Below are 16,828 nucleotides of genomic sequence, written 5' to 3'. Positions count from 1 at the left end.
TTACTCTATTTATTTATTTATTTATTTATTTGTACATATTTATTCTATTTATTTTATTTTGTTAATATGTTTTGTTCTCTGTCTCCCCCTTCTAGACTGTAAGCCCACTGTTGGGTAGGGACCGTCTCTATATGTTGCCAACTTGTACTTCCTGAGCACTTAGCACAGTGCTCTGCACACAGTAAGCACTCAATAAATACAATTGAATGAATGAATCCATGAATGACCACTAAAAGTGGCTACTGTTAATGAGAAATGGTCCAATATATTCAGTTTACAAAAAACAATAAAAAAAAGAAGTTAGTACAGTTTTAAAAATTAATGTTCCAAAAATGTTGTGATGAGTAAAAAAAAAAAGGTTTGTGCCCATGCCCTGTGTTAGGACATAATGAAGCAGTGTGGCTAGTGACAAAAGCACAAACTTGGGATTCAGAAGATATGAGTTCTAATCCTGACTCCTCCACATGCCTGCTGTGCGGGCTTGGGCAAGTCACTTAAATCTTTTGTACCTCAGTTTCGTCATGCTCTCTACCCACAAGAAGCTTACAGTCTACAGGGGAACATGGACAGTAAAATAAATTATGGATAAGTACATAAGCACTGTGGGGCCAAGGATGGAGTGTGAGCCCGTTGTTGGGTAGGGATTGTTGCTGAATTGTACTTTCCAAGTGCTTAGTACAGTGCTCTGCATACAAGAAGCACTCAATAAATGCAATTGAATGAATGAATGAGAGTGCTTATAGGGTACATATCCAAATGCAAAGCTAACTCAGACAGGAGAGGAATTAGGAGAAATGAAGGCTTAGTCACGGAAAGTCTCTTGGAAATGCAATTTTAATAAGGCCTGAAGTTGGGAAAGTGTTGTTCTGTTGCCTATGAAGGGGGAGTTACAGGCCAGAGGGAGTATGTGGGTAACGGGTTGGCTCTGAGATAGATGAGACTGAGGTAAACTGAGTAGGTTGGCATTAGAGGAGTAAAATGTGCAGGCTGGGTTGTAGTATGAAATCAGTGAAGATAATAGGGGACAAGTCAATCAGTCAATCATATTTACTGAGTGTTTACTGTGTGCACAGCACTGTACTAAGCACTTGGGAGAGTACAATATAACAATATAACATACACACTCCCTGCCCACAATAAGTTACAGTCTAGAGGAGAAACGGACGCTAATATTAATAAATAATTATTATTTATTCCTCCGGGAGCCCCGCCGACGGGCACCAAGCAACCAGCACGAGACCCGGCTGTGCCTTCGGCACGAACGACACTTCAATGCTGCCATGAGCGTCAACAGCGAACTTCACCGAACGCCAAACCACACTGCGCACCCGGGAACATAGAAGCCTCCAAAACTAACCCTTGCAAGGGCAAGTCTGGCTGACGAGATGACCCTGCCGCGGGTGCATGAAAGCCGCCTGTGGTTCAGGAAATGGCTGCCTCGCCACTGACTTCCTCAAACGGCACGACGGGCCAGACACCATTATTGGCCCAGAAGCCGCCAAGCTAGCTCTCTTCCTCCCTTCAAGGCCCTACTGAGAGCTTGCCTCCTCCAGGAGGCCTTCCCAGACTGAGCCCCTTCCTTCCTCTTCCCCTCATCCCCCTCTCCATCCCCCCATCTTACCTCCTTCCCTTCCCCACAGCACCTGTATACATGTTTGTACATATTTATTACTCTATTTTACTTGTACATATCTATTCTATTTATTTTATTTTGTTAGTATGTTTGGTTTTGTTCTCTGTCTCCCCCTTTTAGACTGTGAGCCCACTGTTGGGTAGGGACTGTCTCTATATGTTGCCAACTTGTACTTCCCAAGCGCTTAGTACAGTGCTCTGCACACAGTAAGCGCTCAATAAATACGATTGATGATGATGATGATGATAAATAAAATTACAGATATGTACAAAAGTCCTCTGGGGCTGGGAGCGGGGGGGAGATGAAGCCAGCGTTTAATACAGTGTCTGGCACATAGTAAGCACTTATCAAATACTAAAATTATTATTATTATTATAAAGGAAGCAAGTCAAGGTGATGCAGAAGGGAGTGGGAGAGGAAAGTAGGGCTTAATCAGAGAAGGCCTCTTGGAGGAGATGTGCAGGGGGTGGGGGGGAAGAGTAATTGTCTTTCAGATATGAGGAGAGAGGGCATTCCAGGCTAGAAGCAGGATGTAGGCGAGAAGTCGGGGGCAAGAAAGATGAGACTGAGGCACAGTGAGAAGGCTGGCGTTAGAGGAGGAAAGGTTGTAGTAGGAGAGTAGTGAGGTGAGGTAGGAGGGGGCAAGTTGGTAGGGTGGCTCCTACGGCTCAGTTCTGAGGCTTAGGAGGAGTGTCTATGCTCAGGTGGGCTTGGGAAGGAAAACACAAAGAATCTGGAGCAAGCGTAGGGGGACCAGGAATCAATCAATGGTATTTATTTAGCTCTTATGATGTGCAGAGCACCGTACTAAGCACTTGGGAGGGAACAATATAGCAGAATCATGCCCTGCTAGAGAAACAGCGTGGCTCAGTGGAAAGAGCATGGGCTTTGGAGTCAGAGGTCATGGGTTCAAATCCCGGCTCCACCAGTTGTCAGCTGTGTGACTTTGGGCAAAGTCACTTCACTTCTCTATGCCTCGGTTACCTCATCTGTAAAATGGGGATTAAGACTGTGAGCCCCCCGTGGGACATTCCGATCAACTTGTAACATCCCCAGCACTTAGGACAGTGCTTGGCACAAAGTAAGCGCTTAATAAATGCCATCATTATCTTTTAGACTGTGAGCCCACTGTCGGGTAGGGACTGTCTCTATTTGTTACCAATTTGTACTTCCCAAGCGCTTAGTACAGTGCTCTGCACATAGTAAGCGCTCAATAAATACGATTGATGATGATGATGATGATGAACGGCCTGGATTCCGAGAGAAGCAGCATGGTTCTGTGGAAAGAGCCCGGGCTTGGGAGTCAGAGGTCATAGGCTCTAATCCCGGCTCCGCCACTTGTCAGCTGTGTGACTTTGGGCAAGTCACGCAACTTCTCTGTGCCTCAGTTCTCTCATCTGTAAAATGGGGATTAAGACTGTGAGCCCCATGTGGGACAATCTGATTACCTTGTATCCACCCCAGCACTTAGAACACACATAGTAAGCGCTTAACAAATACCAGTATTATTATTATTCATCATCAATCATCAATCATTTATTGAGCGCTTACTGTGTGCAGAGCACTGTACTAAGCACTTGGTAAGTGCAAGTTGGCAACATATAGAGACAGTCCCTACCCAACAGTGGGCTCACAGTCTAAGAATAGATAGATTGGGCTAATTAATCTGTGGCCTGCTCATTTCTCGATGAGAAACAAGCTCCCGATGCCTCCTTTCTTCTCTCCCTCTCTCAGAGTGAGTGCAGTGAACGGCTGCAAAATGGCACTTTAAAATTACATTTCACATGATGCAACAAGGTGATTGACTGCTTTAATGGCAACCACTGGAGGTTCTTGAGGAGTGGGGAGATGTGTTCTCCCTCTCAGTCCCATGTGGGATAGGGACTGTGTCTGCTCTGTATACGCTGTATCTACTTCAGTGCTTCTTAGTACTACAGTGTTTGGCACAGAGTAAGCATAGTAAGGAATACCACAATTATTATTATTATTACTCTTTATTATTTTTCGGCTGTGAAAAAGTTCACTTCGAAAACTCTCTGCACCATGAAAACTCTGAGGCTGGGAATGCCCCTAGAACTACCTTTCAGTGAGTTCTTTGGAAAAAAAAAAAAATCAATTAATTTCTTATGTTCCAAATTTTTCATCAGTTAAAACATTAATGATGGAAGAGAAGCACCTTGGGGTCCTTGGGGGCAGGAAATGTCTCTAACAATTCTGCTATACTCTGTTGTACTCTCCCAAGCACTTAGTACAGAGCTCTGCACACCGTAAGCACTAAATAGATAACAAATGAATACCAAAGAACCAAAAAAGCTACAATAGATATTACATAGTAAATACATATACCACATTCAACTGAGATCTGAAAAACCTAAGGTGATGCTAAGTAATAATAATGATGGCATTTATTAAGCGCTTGCTATTTGCAAAGCATTGTTCTAAGTGCCAGGGAGGTTACAAGGTGATCAGGTTGTCCCACTGGGGGCTCACAGTCTTAATCCCCATTTTACAGATGAGGTAACTGAAGCACACAGAAGTGAAGTGACTTGCCCAAAGTCACATAGCTGACAACTGGAAGAGCCGGGAATTAATAATAATAATAATAATAATGATGGCATTTATTAAGCGCTTACTATGTGCAAAGCACTGTGCTAAGCACTGGGGAGGTTACAAGGTGATCACAGTCTTCATCCCCATTTTACAGATGAGGTAACTGAGGCACAGAGAAGTTACATGACTTGCCCAAAGTCACACAGCTGACAAGTGGCGGAGCCAGGATGTGAACCCATGACCTCTGACTCCAAAGCCCGGGCTCTTTCCGCTGAGCCACGCTGCTTCTCTAATATAACAACAACAACAATAGCGGTGGCATTTGTTAAGCATTTACTACGTGTCAAGCACTGCACTAAGCACTGGGGTGGACACCCGCAGATCAGGTTGTACGCAGTCCCCGTCCCATGAGGGGCTCAATCCCCATTTTACAGATGAAGGAACTGAGGCCCAGAGAAGTGAAGTGACCGGCCCACGGTCACACAGCAGAACTGAACCCATGACTTCTGACTCCAAAGCCCGTGCTCTTTCCACTGAGCCACGCTGCTTCTTTACATCGGAAGACATTCATTTAATGTTAAAACTTCAGTCCAAATTCAGAATTTACCTGGGATGCACATCTGCGGCACTTCTTTGCTGTAAGCAGAAGTCTTGGGGTTTCTAAAAGCAGTGCGAGATACGGCCACTACGGACTGGTGAGAGCTTGGACAATGCCTCGTCACTGCTACTATGTCTTCATCCACCTGATCCACATAAACCTATGGAAAAAGAAAAGTAGGTTGATGGGCACAATGTGTGTGTGAGGAGGGAAGCCCCAAAATCCTTTACAGTCTTGCCTGAATAAAACCTTTAGCTCCAAGTTCTTGGTGCAGTTTATTTATGGCCCGCCTTCCTGCTATAATTCCAGTCTGGAGATTAACCTCAGACGGGTTTGATGGGGTAGCTGCTGGGTTCCACTTGGTATAAAACCGTTCTTCCGAAACCACAGAAATCTGCAAGGTATTAGAGAAGTATTTGTATTGTCTTAAGATAACCCCACAATGGTTTGCTCTGGAAGAATAAAGTTAAACCGCACTTCAGAAATGCAGACACTTCAAAGGAGCCACCTATGGAATTCTGCTTTTAAAAGCAACAAACCCACCTGATGAGGTACTAATTCGTCATAGCCCCTAGTACTCCCACTAGCACAGCAAGCCATGGCAACTATGGTGGAGCTTGGAAGAGCATCATATGCTGACCGATGCTAGACGGAATGAAAAAAAAAACTTTTTAGACGCGAAGAATATCATCTTACAACAGAACAGGATGCAAAGATTAGCATTACCATATTACTACAGAGTTTCCAATACACTTCAACAACAAAATCAGAGATCTGAAAGCCAGTCATCAGGATTACTTGCTGAAAACTACAAACAAAAGCATCAATTCAGGGCAGGGAAAGGGTGGAGGAGGGGGGTGCAATGCTGGCTGTGGATCACAGAGTCGACAAAGGGGAATTTTGGAGCAAAGCAGGGTGGGGGGGCTGGCTATCTTTTTGATCCCCTTGATGTTTGTCCCATAAGTTCCTGTAATTGACTTCTCCCTTCTGTGCTGGGTTTTGATTGGGCAAAAACTCCCACGTACAAATGTAGGTGTTTGATATTTGCCCCACCCTCAGCCCCACAGCATTTAATAATTGTGATTTTTGTTACATGCATACTACATGCCAGGCACTGTACTAAGCACCGGCAGGAGACGGCGGGAATGCAAGAAAATTGGGTTGGACATAGTCCCTGCTCCCCTTCTGCGCTCACAATCTTAATCCCCATTTCGCAGTTGAGGTAACTGAGGCGCAGAGAAGTGAAGTGACTTGCCCGAGGTCACACAGCAGACAAGTGATGGAGCCAGAATTAGAACCCAAGTCCTTCTGACTTCCAGGCTGGTGATCTCTCCACGCTGCTTCTCCAATGTATGTACTTATTTACATATCTTTAAACTGTATATTATAAATTACTTTTATTCATGTATGTCTCCCCCTCTAGACTGTATGCTTGTTGTGGGCAGGGAACGTGACTGCAACTGTTATACTGTACTCTCCCAAACAGTTCAGGGCTCTACACAGAGTAAACATTCAATAAGAATGAGAAGCAGCGTAGCTTAGTGGAAAGAGCGCGGGCTTGGGAGTCAGAGGGCATGGGTTCTAATCCCGGCTCAGCCACTTGTCTGCTGTGTGACCTTGGGCAAGCCACTTAACTTCTCTGTGCCTCAGTTATCTCATCGGTAAAATGGGGATAAAGACTGTGAGGAGCTCCACATGGGACAACCTGATTACCTTGTATCTACCCCAGTGCTTAGAACAGTGCTTGGTACATAGTAAGTGCTTAACAAATACCACAATTATTTACTGTTATTATTAAATACCGTTGAACACTTACAATGACCTGCTAACATTCTTGCTGGCTAAGAATAGAAGAATTTGCTCTTTTCACCTTTAGGTTTAATTCCACAGGGAACAATGACTACGACTGAGAATCGCTGAATTACGGTCCAGAATACGGAATAAAACAAGAAAAGGTTAGTGAGCTTACCACAATAGGACATTCGTTATCATGAGTGATATCCATAAACAGAGCATGTGCAATAGCTGGCATCAAGGGCCTCAGACAGGGCTGAACGAAAGACCCCACAGGCTCTCCTCCAAAACGGTAGACTAATCTGCCTTCTTCATGGCTATTATATGCACTCATAGCTTCTGCAGAGTAAAACAACACACTTCAGCAACTTTAGACGGCAAGTGGTCAATAGAGGCTTGAAAATTCCTACTGAAATTAAATGATGGACAAGGAGACAGTGAGAGCTGAATAATAAAAAGAGATTTTAAGAGTACTTAAAGTGTTTCGATATTTGATGCCTCAGCATCAAGCAACAGCATATATTTCTATAAAATTTCATAAAAATCAGTTAACCATATAAAAGGGATGAAAAAGATGGGCGATTTGATCGGTAGAGGAGCATTTACTGCATATTAATCAGTTACAGGACTCCATGGTCTACCCAAGATTCCAAGACTGGAAATTTAAAACAAAAAATAAAATTAAAAAACTGGACATTTTATGGGACGGTATGGCTCTTATAATAATGATAGCATTTATTAAGTGCTTACTATGTGCAAAGCACTGTTCTAAGCACTGGGGACGTTACAAGGTGATCAGGTTGTCCCACAGGGGGCTCCAGTCTTCACCCCCATTTTACAGATGAGGGAACTGAGGCACAGAGAAGTGAACTGACTTGCCCAAAGTCTCTTCTCTGAAGGCCCAAGACCAGAGGATAGTGCCACTGATCGCAACCACTGGTCTCTCGATTTGAAAATGTGGTGCTTTACCCCAATTTACATGGGGTAAAAATACTCTGATTATCAAAACAAACTGAGTGTCCCAGCTGAGGCGTGCCCAATTGTTTCTCACGGATATGACAGTAAGAATTTTCAAAAAATAAAATAAAAAAAGGAACCACAATACAAACCGCTAAGCATTGTGCATGACCAACAAGTGCCTTTTCTTCAATTTGAAACATACACAGTACATGCTTTTTAGAGAAGAAAATACACTACAGCAAGCCTACCTCTTATTAAGGAGCTAATGCCCAGTCTAGTCACAAAGATATTGTCCAGCTCCTCACTTCCTGTGAACAGCTCAGCCACTACATACAAATTGGGCTGCAATTTCCTAGCAGCATCCAGCATATACTGCAAAAAGCACAGTCAGAAAAGCAACAGAAGGGGGAACAGTGGAACAAGAGGGGGAAAAAGAGAACATGAAACTAGGCATGGATTGGACAACAGGGAAATGCCATGCAGACAGACATGATGGAAAGTCAGAACGAATCTCAGATGAATTCCATGGTGCATATGCATGAAAACAGTGACCAACACACACACAGCCAATTGGAGAATTACACAATATAAAGGCAAAGAGAACAGGATTAGAAGGTGCAGTGGACATGAGGATACAAGGAAAGGAGAAAACGAAAAATAATGTTAGTGTCGCATTAAAAAATGTGAACCACAACACTGCAATCCTGCTGGCTTCCGATGGTTTTTTATACCTCTAATCAGACTGGTAATTCCCAGGCGGTTGACAAAAACATTGTCGATGTACTCGCTGCCCGTGAAGAGTTCAGCTATCACATAAAGGTTAGGTCTGACTGACCTGGCAGCAGCCAGCATCTCCTACAGATTGTAATAAACTTTTAAACTTTCTTATCAAGTATTCTTACAACCTTCGCTCATGCAACGGTACACTGGATACACATGCTAGCTGGCTATTTACGATGATAATCTGATAACTGAAACTCAGAACTGGTAAGAAAAAAAGTAGCTCTAAGGAGATCAATCTATACCCAAACTACTATGAAAAAGCAGTGGAATCCCTAGTATGATTTTTTATAACTGCACACTTGGTAGAATTTTATAAAGCAATATTTGCCAGTTGAAATTTCTATCATTTTCTTTTTAAAACCCTAGATAGGCTCATGCCTAAATGTAGACCACTTTAAAAAAAAATCTCCCATTTCAGTTTTCAAAACTCTACGTAGAATATAATAGAAAACTAGCAAACTAATGAGAAAGGGAAAATAAGGCCTAGCAAGTTTCTAGAATCTTTCTGAGGCAAATCAGGGTTAATGTAACAGCCCACCACCTACATATTTATCAGGGTTAAAGCCAGAATGTTGACAGAGAGCTGAACTAACCAAGTTAGGTTTAGAAGGTCTGCCGTGTGACCTTGGGCAAGTGACAACTTCTCTGGACTCTGATTGCTCATTTGTAAAATTACTATTACTGGTAATAATAATAATTAAAAATTCCACCCCATTTAAGAAATTTGGGCTTTGGCCAAAGAGAGGGAAAATGGGCGAGGGAAGAAAAGGAAAGTGAATTGGGAGAGAACTGAAAAAGAGGAGAGAGAGAATTTGGCAAGTTGGACGGGGGAGAGAGAAATAGAGAGCGAGAAAGAGAGAGAGAGAGACAGGGGGTGGGAAGACAAGTATTTAACTACTGCCTTCTGCCCAAACTACCACCAAAATGAACCTAATTCAAAGTCTAATTGAAGGCACATCTCCTCCAAAAGCCCCTAAGCCCTTCTTTTCTCTTCTCCCTCTTCCGTGTCACCCTAATTTTCTCCCTTCATTCACCCCCCACCTCAGCCCCACAGAACTTATGTACAGATCTGTAATTTATTTATTCATTCAATCGTATTTATTGACCGCTTACTGTGTGCAGAGCACTGTACTAAGCGCTTGGGAAGTACAAGTTGGCAACATATAGAGATGGTCCCTACCCAACAGCGGGCTCACAGTCTAGAAGTCTAGACATTTATACTAATGTCTGCCTCCCCTCTAGACTCTAAGCTCATTAGGGGCAGGAAATGTGTCAGGTTACTGTTGTATTGAACTCCCCGATGTGCTTCGTACTGTGCTCTGCACACAGTTAAGTGCTCAATAAATGCAACTGAATGAATCGGGCTATTATGGCCACTTCCACCTGGGAGATAGAAGCAGAGGATAAGAGGCCCCTGCTCAACTGGGACAACCAGGATGGATGAGCTCTCCTCAACTGGCCTGCACTCTGTCACCATCCAAGCGGAGGATGAAGTCATTCCAGCTCCTATGGCTACATCGAAAAGGAAGTTTCTGGTGTGGTTGGCAATGTACAGAAACTCTCACTGACGCATGGCCTAAAAAAGGAACAGAATTGTCAAGGCATCGCTGGTAGCAGCAGTGGACGCTGAAGAAAACGAAAAGGAGTCTCTTCTCTATGTCTGTTGTTGTTACTAAGTTGTCCTTCCCTGCCATCTCAGCCAAAAATGTGACTCCAACGTGCCCTACTTTATACATTTCAATAGTCACATTACACTCCGGCAGACTTTCACTGGAATGAGTCCCAGGCTCACTTCCAGGTGGTTCAGTGTCCGGGTGCCATGACTGGGAACCAAACTGCTCCCATACGGCTGTGCAGGGCCTTTCGATAACTACATCCAACTTATTTACATAGCTGCAGTAAGCAAAAGACTCTCCATTATTGTTTTTTCAAAGTTCGAAGCATAATATACAGACAAACTAATGGGGCCACTATTTAGAGTTGCGTCAGTAAGGAAAAACAAATCAATCAGTGGTTTCATGAGAATGAAACCAGCTTTAGTTCCCTAAGTGTTAATGGTCTTCATCGTCAGTAAATTAGTCACTGCGTAGGAGGGAAAATTTCAGGGTAGCAATAAGAGGGGAGAGTCAGTATCAACAAAATGAATTTTTCTTAAGAGTTTCAAATTAAAATATAAACTTCTTAGAATCATCATGCAAGGCAATACAGAAGTTAACCCAGAAAAATACTTCTGCCTGGTTTTAAAAATAAATTTGAAATCATGGTAAACCATATTCTTATGGATGTCTACATAAGATGATTTCGCCTAATGCTTTAGTTGTATTTATGGAAAATACCTTGTTATTTTAAAAGCATGTAATATGAGTCACTGAATCAATAGAGTAAGGGTTAAATTTTCAAAGCCTCAGGATTTTATAATATATTTTAAAATACTTTACAAGTATCTAAGAATACTACGAATGGATAAAATAGCAATGGTAAATGTGTGCCTCCCTCTTTGTCTATTTTTCCATTTGGGTATGTGTTTCTTCTATTTTTGTTCTTTCTGAAATTCCTGGCTCTTTAAGACAGGGTAATTCTAATTCTGCCTTTGCCCTTCCTTGCTGCCTAGCTTAGCAGAAACAGTTGAGACTCAAACGAAACATTTGTTAACCTCCTTCTTAACATCAAAACTTCCAGGGTTTTTTTTGGAAGGCTAGGGACAGGCAAAAATATTGTTTTGTTCAGGGAGCTGCACATTCCTCAAGAAGTGGGGGAGTATAAGAAAGTCAACTATGTTAGGTTAAATTTGTGCAAAACAAGTTCTTTTTTGCAATACTCTTATGTGCTGTTGAAAAAGGACGATTACTGTTGACGGTGGTATTAAAGTAGGTTATAAGTGCTTCACTAGCTTCAATGGTAGTAACAGTGGGCGCACAACTCATTTTCACTGCATACATTGTAAACTAACTTTACAAGTGATTAATTGCTTCCTGAGAAATTGTGACACTGTATACATTGTAAACTAACTTTACAGGTGATTAAGTGATTCCTGAAAAATTGCACAAACACCTATATAATGCTATGCAAATTGAGATGCAGTATAATTAAAAAATACCAAAAACAAGCTATATATGCTTTTTCCAGATTCCCCCAAATGATCAAACAATAATAATAGTAATAATAATGATGGTATTTGTTAAGTGCTTACTATGTGCAAAGCACTGTTCTAAGCACTCCTAATACATGAAAAGACTGTAAGCCCACTATTGGGTAGGGACTGTCTCTATATGTTGCCAACTTGTACTTCCCAAGCGCTTAGTACAGTGCTCTGCACACAGTAAGCGCTCAATAAATACGATTGATGATGATGATGAAAATAACAATACTATCTATCTCATAGTATGACATTTTCCACTACTATGCAAGACTTTAATAACTGATTACATGAAAATTTCACTTCAAAGAAGATTCAAGTAAATTCCCTTCATGCTGAAGCAAATTCCTAAATCCTTTCCTAAGTATTCTGCAAAGTTAATAGTTAGGTTCTGTTAAAACTCGGTAATTATGTTCCTGAAGAACTCTGCTATGGGAAAATTGTGTTACAGTAACCACTGATTTAATGGAAATTAATGTTTTGTTGAATATGGTTTGAAGACATCACCATGACTGACATTTTATATAAATTCCTACATTATCATGCTCATCACTAGCAGTTGCTTTGCACCTTTGACACATCATTTTACTGCTTTAAACACTGTAACACAAAGAAACAGAGTAGTGTATGTGGAGTTGTAAGGTCAAGGAAGTGAGCCCCCTTCTAGATGTGAGCCCGTTGATGGGTAGGGATTGTCTCTGGTGCCGAACTGTACTTTCCAAGAGCTTAGTACTAGTGCCCTGCACAGAGTAAGTGCTCAATAAATACGACTGAATGAATGAATGAGTGAATGAATGGGAAGTTTAGCAGTACCATGCCTTGATTGATCAATGCCACACTAGTGTGTAGAACCCCTTCCTAATCAAATCTATCTGCACTAATTTGTGAATGGTAAGATACCCCGTACAGACCTGTGCTGTGTTAAGAATATACTCTAACGCTCCCACTGGGTGCAATGAAAGCATTTCATTTCAAATGATCATACCGGCATGCAACCAATTAAAAGCGTCCAATTACACAACGTGTTGAAAGAAAACAGGCTGAAACTCTCTTTTCTTTTTAAGGAAATTAGGAAATCATTCACAATGCATTTGGAAACAGAGCCGCTTTCTCGTTCTGTACCTCAGCTACATGAAGCGGTGTCGAGTGACAGTTGTCAAGACGCACTCCCTGAAAATACTTGGCAGTTATTTCAGTGTATTTCTTCATGTGGGCCCAGAGGTAAGGGCAGTCTTCTGGTTTATTTCCATAACGTAATTTAACACTGTCTCCCCAGCAAACAAGCTCTCTCCTGAGGTATACATCTGACCCTAAAGAGAAAGAAAGGCACTTACTTTTAAAGGCACAACAGAGTAATAATATTGGAAAATGATATTGTGTTACAGACATTAAAAAGCAAATTCTTCAATTAAGCCACATTAGTCTTACCAATAAATATGCGAGTTATCAGCCACAAAATAATTTATAGAGCATATTTGTCCTGAACAATGGTATTCATCGAGCACTTACTGTATGCTGAGTACTGTACTTTGCACCTGGGAAAATACAATGGAGTTGGTAGATGTGATCCCTGCCCACAAGGAGCCTGCCAACTGTGACCTTGGGCAAGTCACTTAACTTCTCTGTGCCTCAGTTCCCTCATCTGTAAAATGGGGATTAAGTCTGTGAGCCCCACATGGGACAACCTCATCACCTTGTATCCCCCCCAGCGCTTAGAACAGTGCTTTGCAGATAGTAAGCGCTTAACAAATGCCATCATTATTATTATTATTATCACCTTGTTTCCTCCCCAGCGCTTAGAACTGTGCTTGGCACACAGTAAATGCTTAACAAATGCTATCATTATTATTATTATTGCAGTCTTAGCGGGAGAGATACACGTTGAAATAAACAGCAAAGAGCATTAGGTAACACACCTTGTATCACCTTGGAGGATAGGGTTAGAATTTGAAATGCCTTTGTCGAGTCAGATAAAGGGTCAAACAGAAAGACCTTCAATGTGGATAAATGCAAAAGTGTATTACTAGTGCTACTTCCTCTAGCCTGTAACTACACTGTGGGAAAGCAACGGCTCTACCAACTCGGTCATATTGTACGCTCCCCAGCATTTGTACAGTGCTCAGCACGCAGTAAATACCACTGATTGATTGACTGATACAGCCCAGCTAACACACTTTGCAACTGGAGCACTAGCTCCATCACTCTACCTCCATCCTGCTTATCTTGGTGCCAACCCCTTTCCCGCATCCTTCCTTTGGCCTCTCCTCCCCTTGCCTTTCCCAACCATATTTATTGAGCATTTACTGTGTGCAGAACACTGAACTAAGTGATTGGGAGAGTGCGATATAATGGAGTTGGGAGACACTTTTGCTGCCCACGTTGACCTTAAAGTCTAGAGGAAGAGACCAACGTTAATACAAATAGATTATGGATCTGCACATGAGTGCTATGGGTTGATGGAGGGGTGACTAAAGGGTGCAAATCCTAGTGCAATCCACAATCCTCTGTATCTCACAAGGCCATGACCTTGGCATTATCCTCGACATATCTCTTCCTTCCTCTCCTTTCCTATATCGAAAGGATGGAAGACATTAATGGGAATTGAATAATAGGACCAGTTTTCAAACGTGTACTTATCATTCAACTTTTAGACTGTGAGTCCACTGTTGGGTAGGGACTGTCTCTGTATGTTGCCAATTTGTACTTCCCAAGCACTTGGTACAGTGCTCTGCACATAGTAAGCGCTCAATAAATACGATTGATGATCTCTATTCAACCCGCACACTCCACCTGTCACAAAATCCTGCTGGCTCTACCGTCACAACATCCCTACAATCCACTCTTTTCTCTCCATCCAAACTGCTACTACACAGATCCAAGCACTTACTGTATGCACCTTGAGCCCAACAGCTTCCTCATTGACATCCCTAGGAATCTCTCCTTACTTCACTCTGCTGCCCAGATCATTTTTCTAAAAATAAACCACTCAGTTCTCATCTCCCCAGGCCTCAAGAACTTCCAATAGTTGCCCAACCACTTCAGCATCAAACTTTTACGATCAGCTGTAAAGCACACAATCAGTTCGCCCCTCCTATCTAACCTTGGTGATTTCTTACTACAACCTGCCGGCGCACTTCACTCCTCCGATGCCAACCTACTGACTGCACCTCTATCCCTTCTTTCTCGCTGCTGATCCCTTGCCCACATCCTCCCTCTGGCCTGGAACTCCGGAGCAATGACTCTTTAATAATCAGGCTAAATACAACATGAAGGAGTAATAATAATAATAATGATGGTATTTGTTAAGCGCTTACTATGTGCAAAGCACTGTTCTAAGCGCTGGGGTAGATACAAGGTTATCATCATCATCATCAATCGTATTTATTGAGCGCTTACTATGTGCAGAGCACTGTACTAAGTGCTTGGGAAGTACAAATTGGCAACATATAGAGACAGTCCCTACCCAACAGTGGGCTCACAGTCTAAAGGGGGGAGACAGAGAACAAAACCAAACATACTAACAAAATAAAATAAATAGAATAGATATGTACAAATGTACAAATATGTACAAATAAATTCAATAAATAAATAGAGTAAAATAGAGTTATCAGGTTGTCCCACATGGGGCTCACCACTCTTAGTCCCCACTTTACAGATGAGGTAACTGAGGCACAGAAGTTACGTGACTTGCCCAAAGTCTCACAGCTAAGTGGCAGAGCTGGGATTCGAACCCATGACCTCTGACTCCAAAGCCCGTGCTCTTTCCACTAAGCCACAGCAGCTTTTAGTAATGCTATCTAGGTACATAAGAATCATAAACAAGGACGACTTTGCAGTGGTTCTCTCAGAGAGAAATACACAGAGTGATGTGGACATTTTGCCAGCTAGTGTTTTGACTGTCCTTTGTGATCTTAAAGTATTAATTCTAGATGTGAAAATAGTTTTATTTCAGCTCAGTAAGATGGAAATTATGGTGGAATTTTGGCCATCTTTGGCTAACTGTGGGAATCCCTCAAGGCTCAGTTATAGTCTCCATCTACACTCCCGACTTCTGAATAACTCATTCACTTATTCAATTACCATCTCTACATGGATGATTCTCCAATAAACCTCTCCTGCCCTGACCTCCCTCTTTCTCTGCAGTCTCATATTTCCTCCTGTCTTCTGGACATCTCCACTTGGATGTTCCAGTGACATCAGAAACTTAACAGGTCCATAACAAAAATCTGCATTTTCCCACTCAAACCTCCTTTTTGGGGGCAGAAAATGTCTCTACCAACTCCACTGTGCTGTCCTCTTCCAAGCTCTTAGTACAGTGCTCTGCTCATGGCAACCGCTCAATAAATACCACTGATTGATTGATATATGGTGCTGAAGAGTAGCCATTTTAGACTGGATTGTTCAGGAAAGAAAAAGACTACAGAGATCCAAAAGCAAAGAAAAATACTTTGCAAAAAGAAAACAATAAAATAAAGCTCTTACATTACAATGAAACTATTCCCACAACAATCTCAGGCTGGCAATACATCCAAGTCATAGAATTTATTCATTCAATCATATTTATTGAGCGCTTACTCTGTGAAGAGCACTGTATATCCAAAATGAAACTTCTGGCATTATGAAAAATTATAAAGGAAAAGGATTAGGGTTTTTTTTTTGCAATAGTCAATATGCTTAAAGTGGCATTGTCAACAACTCCAAAAATTGATCTCACTATCCACCGCTGGAAATAGTTTGAACTGCCCAGACACCAAAAAAGAACAAAAAAGTCCCCAAAACAGTTTGTACTACTGGCCTGCTCTAAATTATAACTGGCTCTAGTTTTGCAGTTATTTTCAATATTGACTTACCTGGCTCAGCAAAATTTCTCAATGGATCATCTCCAATGACCCACCCATTATGTGCCATGAAAAAACAAGCTTTCTCAGGTTGATGCATCAAAGATTCTTCTTCTACAAACGTCATTTGTCCATATGGAAAAGTAAAGTACCTGGGAATATAAAAATCAGTATTTAATAAAGTATGCAGTCTAAAGGAGAAATACTCTAAATGATTCATGTAAAATTAAACTTGTGAGGCATCAAAATGGATAAATTTTGATAAAGAGAAGCAGCATGGCTTAGGGGAAAGAGCACAAGCTTGTGCTCTTCTGTGCTCCAGTTACCTCATCTGTAAAATGGGGATTAAGACTGTGAGCCCCACGTGGGACAACCTGATTACCTTGTCTCTACCCCAGTGCTTAGAACAGTGTTTGGCACATAGTATGCGCTTAACAAATGCCATCATATTATATTATTATAATATAAATTGATTTTGTTCAGATTATTCAATTTAAAAAATAGAACTCAAATCACTGGCCTACTCATCACCCTGG

General features: G+C 41.8%; 1 protein-coding gene across 2 annotated transcripts in view; it reads right to left on the bottom strand.

Moving 5' to 3' along the window:
- The window catches only part of AGL (amylo-alpha-1, 6-glucosidase, 4-alpha-glucanotransferase), a 72,436-nt gene that overhangs the window by 28,908 nt on the left and 26,700 nt on the right, over positions 1 to 16,828 (bottom strand). For both annotated transcript variants that reach the window (XM_038744731.1, XM_038744732.1), the window contains exons 11-17: positions 16,305 to 16,444; positions 12,577 to 12,764; positions 7,784 to 7,907; positions 6,751 to 6,914; positions 5,325 to 5,426; positions 5,020 to 5,175; positions 4,791 to 4,941 (exon numbers count right to left, since the gene is read on the bottom strand). In XM_038744731.1, the coding sequence (XP_038600659.1) occupies positions 4,791 to 4,941; positions 5,020 to 5,175; positions 5,325 to 5,426; positions 6,751 to 6,914; positions 7,784 to 7,907; positions 12,577 to 12,764; positions 16,305 to 16,444 (1,025 nt within the window). The remainder of the gene's footprint in view (positions 1 to 4,790; positions 4,942 to 5,019; positions 5,176 to 5,324; positions 5,427 to 6,750; positions 6,915 to 7,783; positions 7,908 to 12,576; positions 12,765 to 16,304; positions 16,445 to 16,828) is intronic.

Source organism: Tachyglossus aculeatus, chromosome 4 (assembly GCF_015852505.1).
Source record: "Tachyglossus aculeatus isolate mTacAcu1 chromosome 4, mTacAcu1.pri, whole genome shotgun sequence".
Taxonomy (NCBI): domain Eukaryota; kingdom Metazoa; phylum Chordata; class Mammalia; order Monotremata; family Tachyglossidae; genus Tachyglossus; species Tachyglossus aculeatus.
The sequence above is the reverse complement of the archived record's forward strand: the minus strand, read 5'-3'. Positions and strand labels throughout refer to the sequence as shown.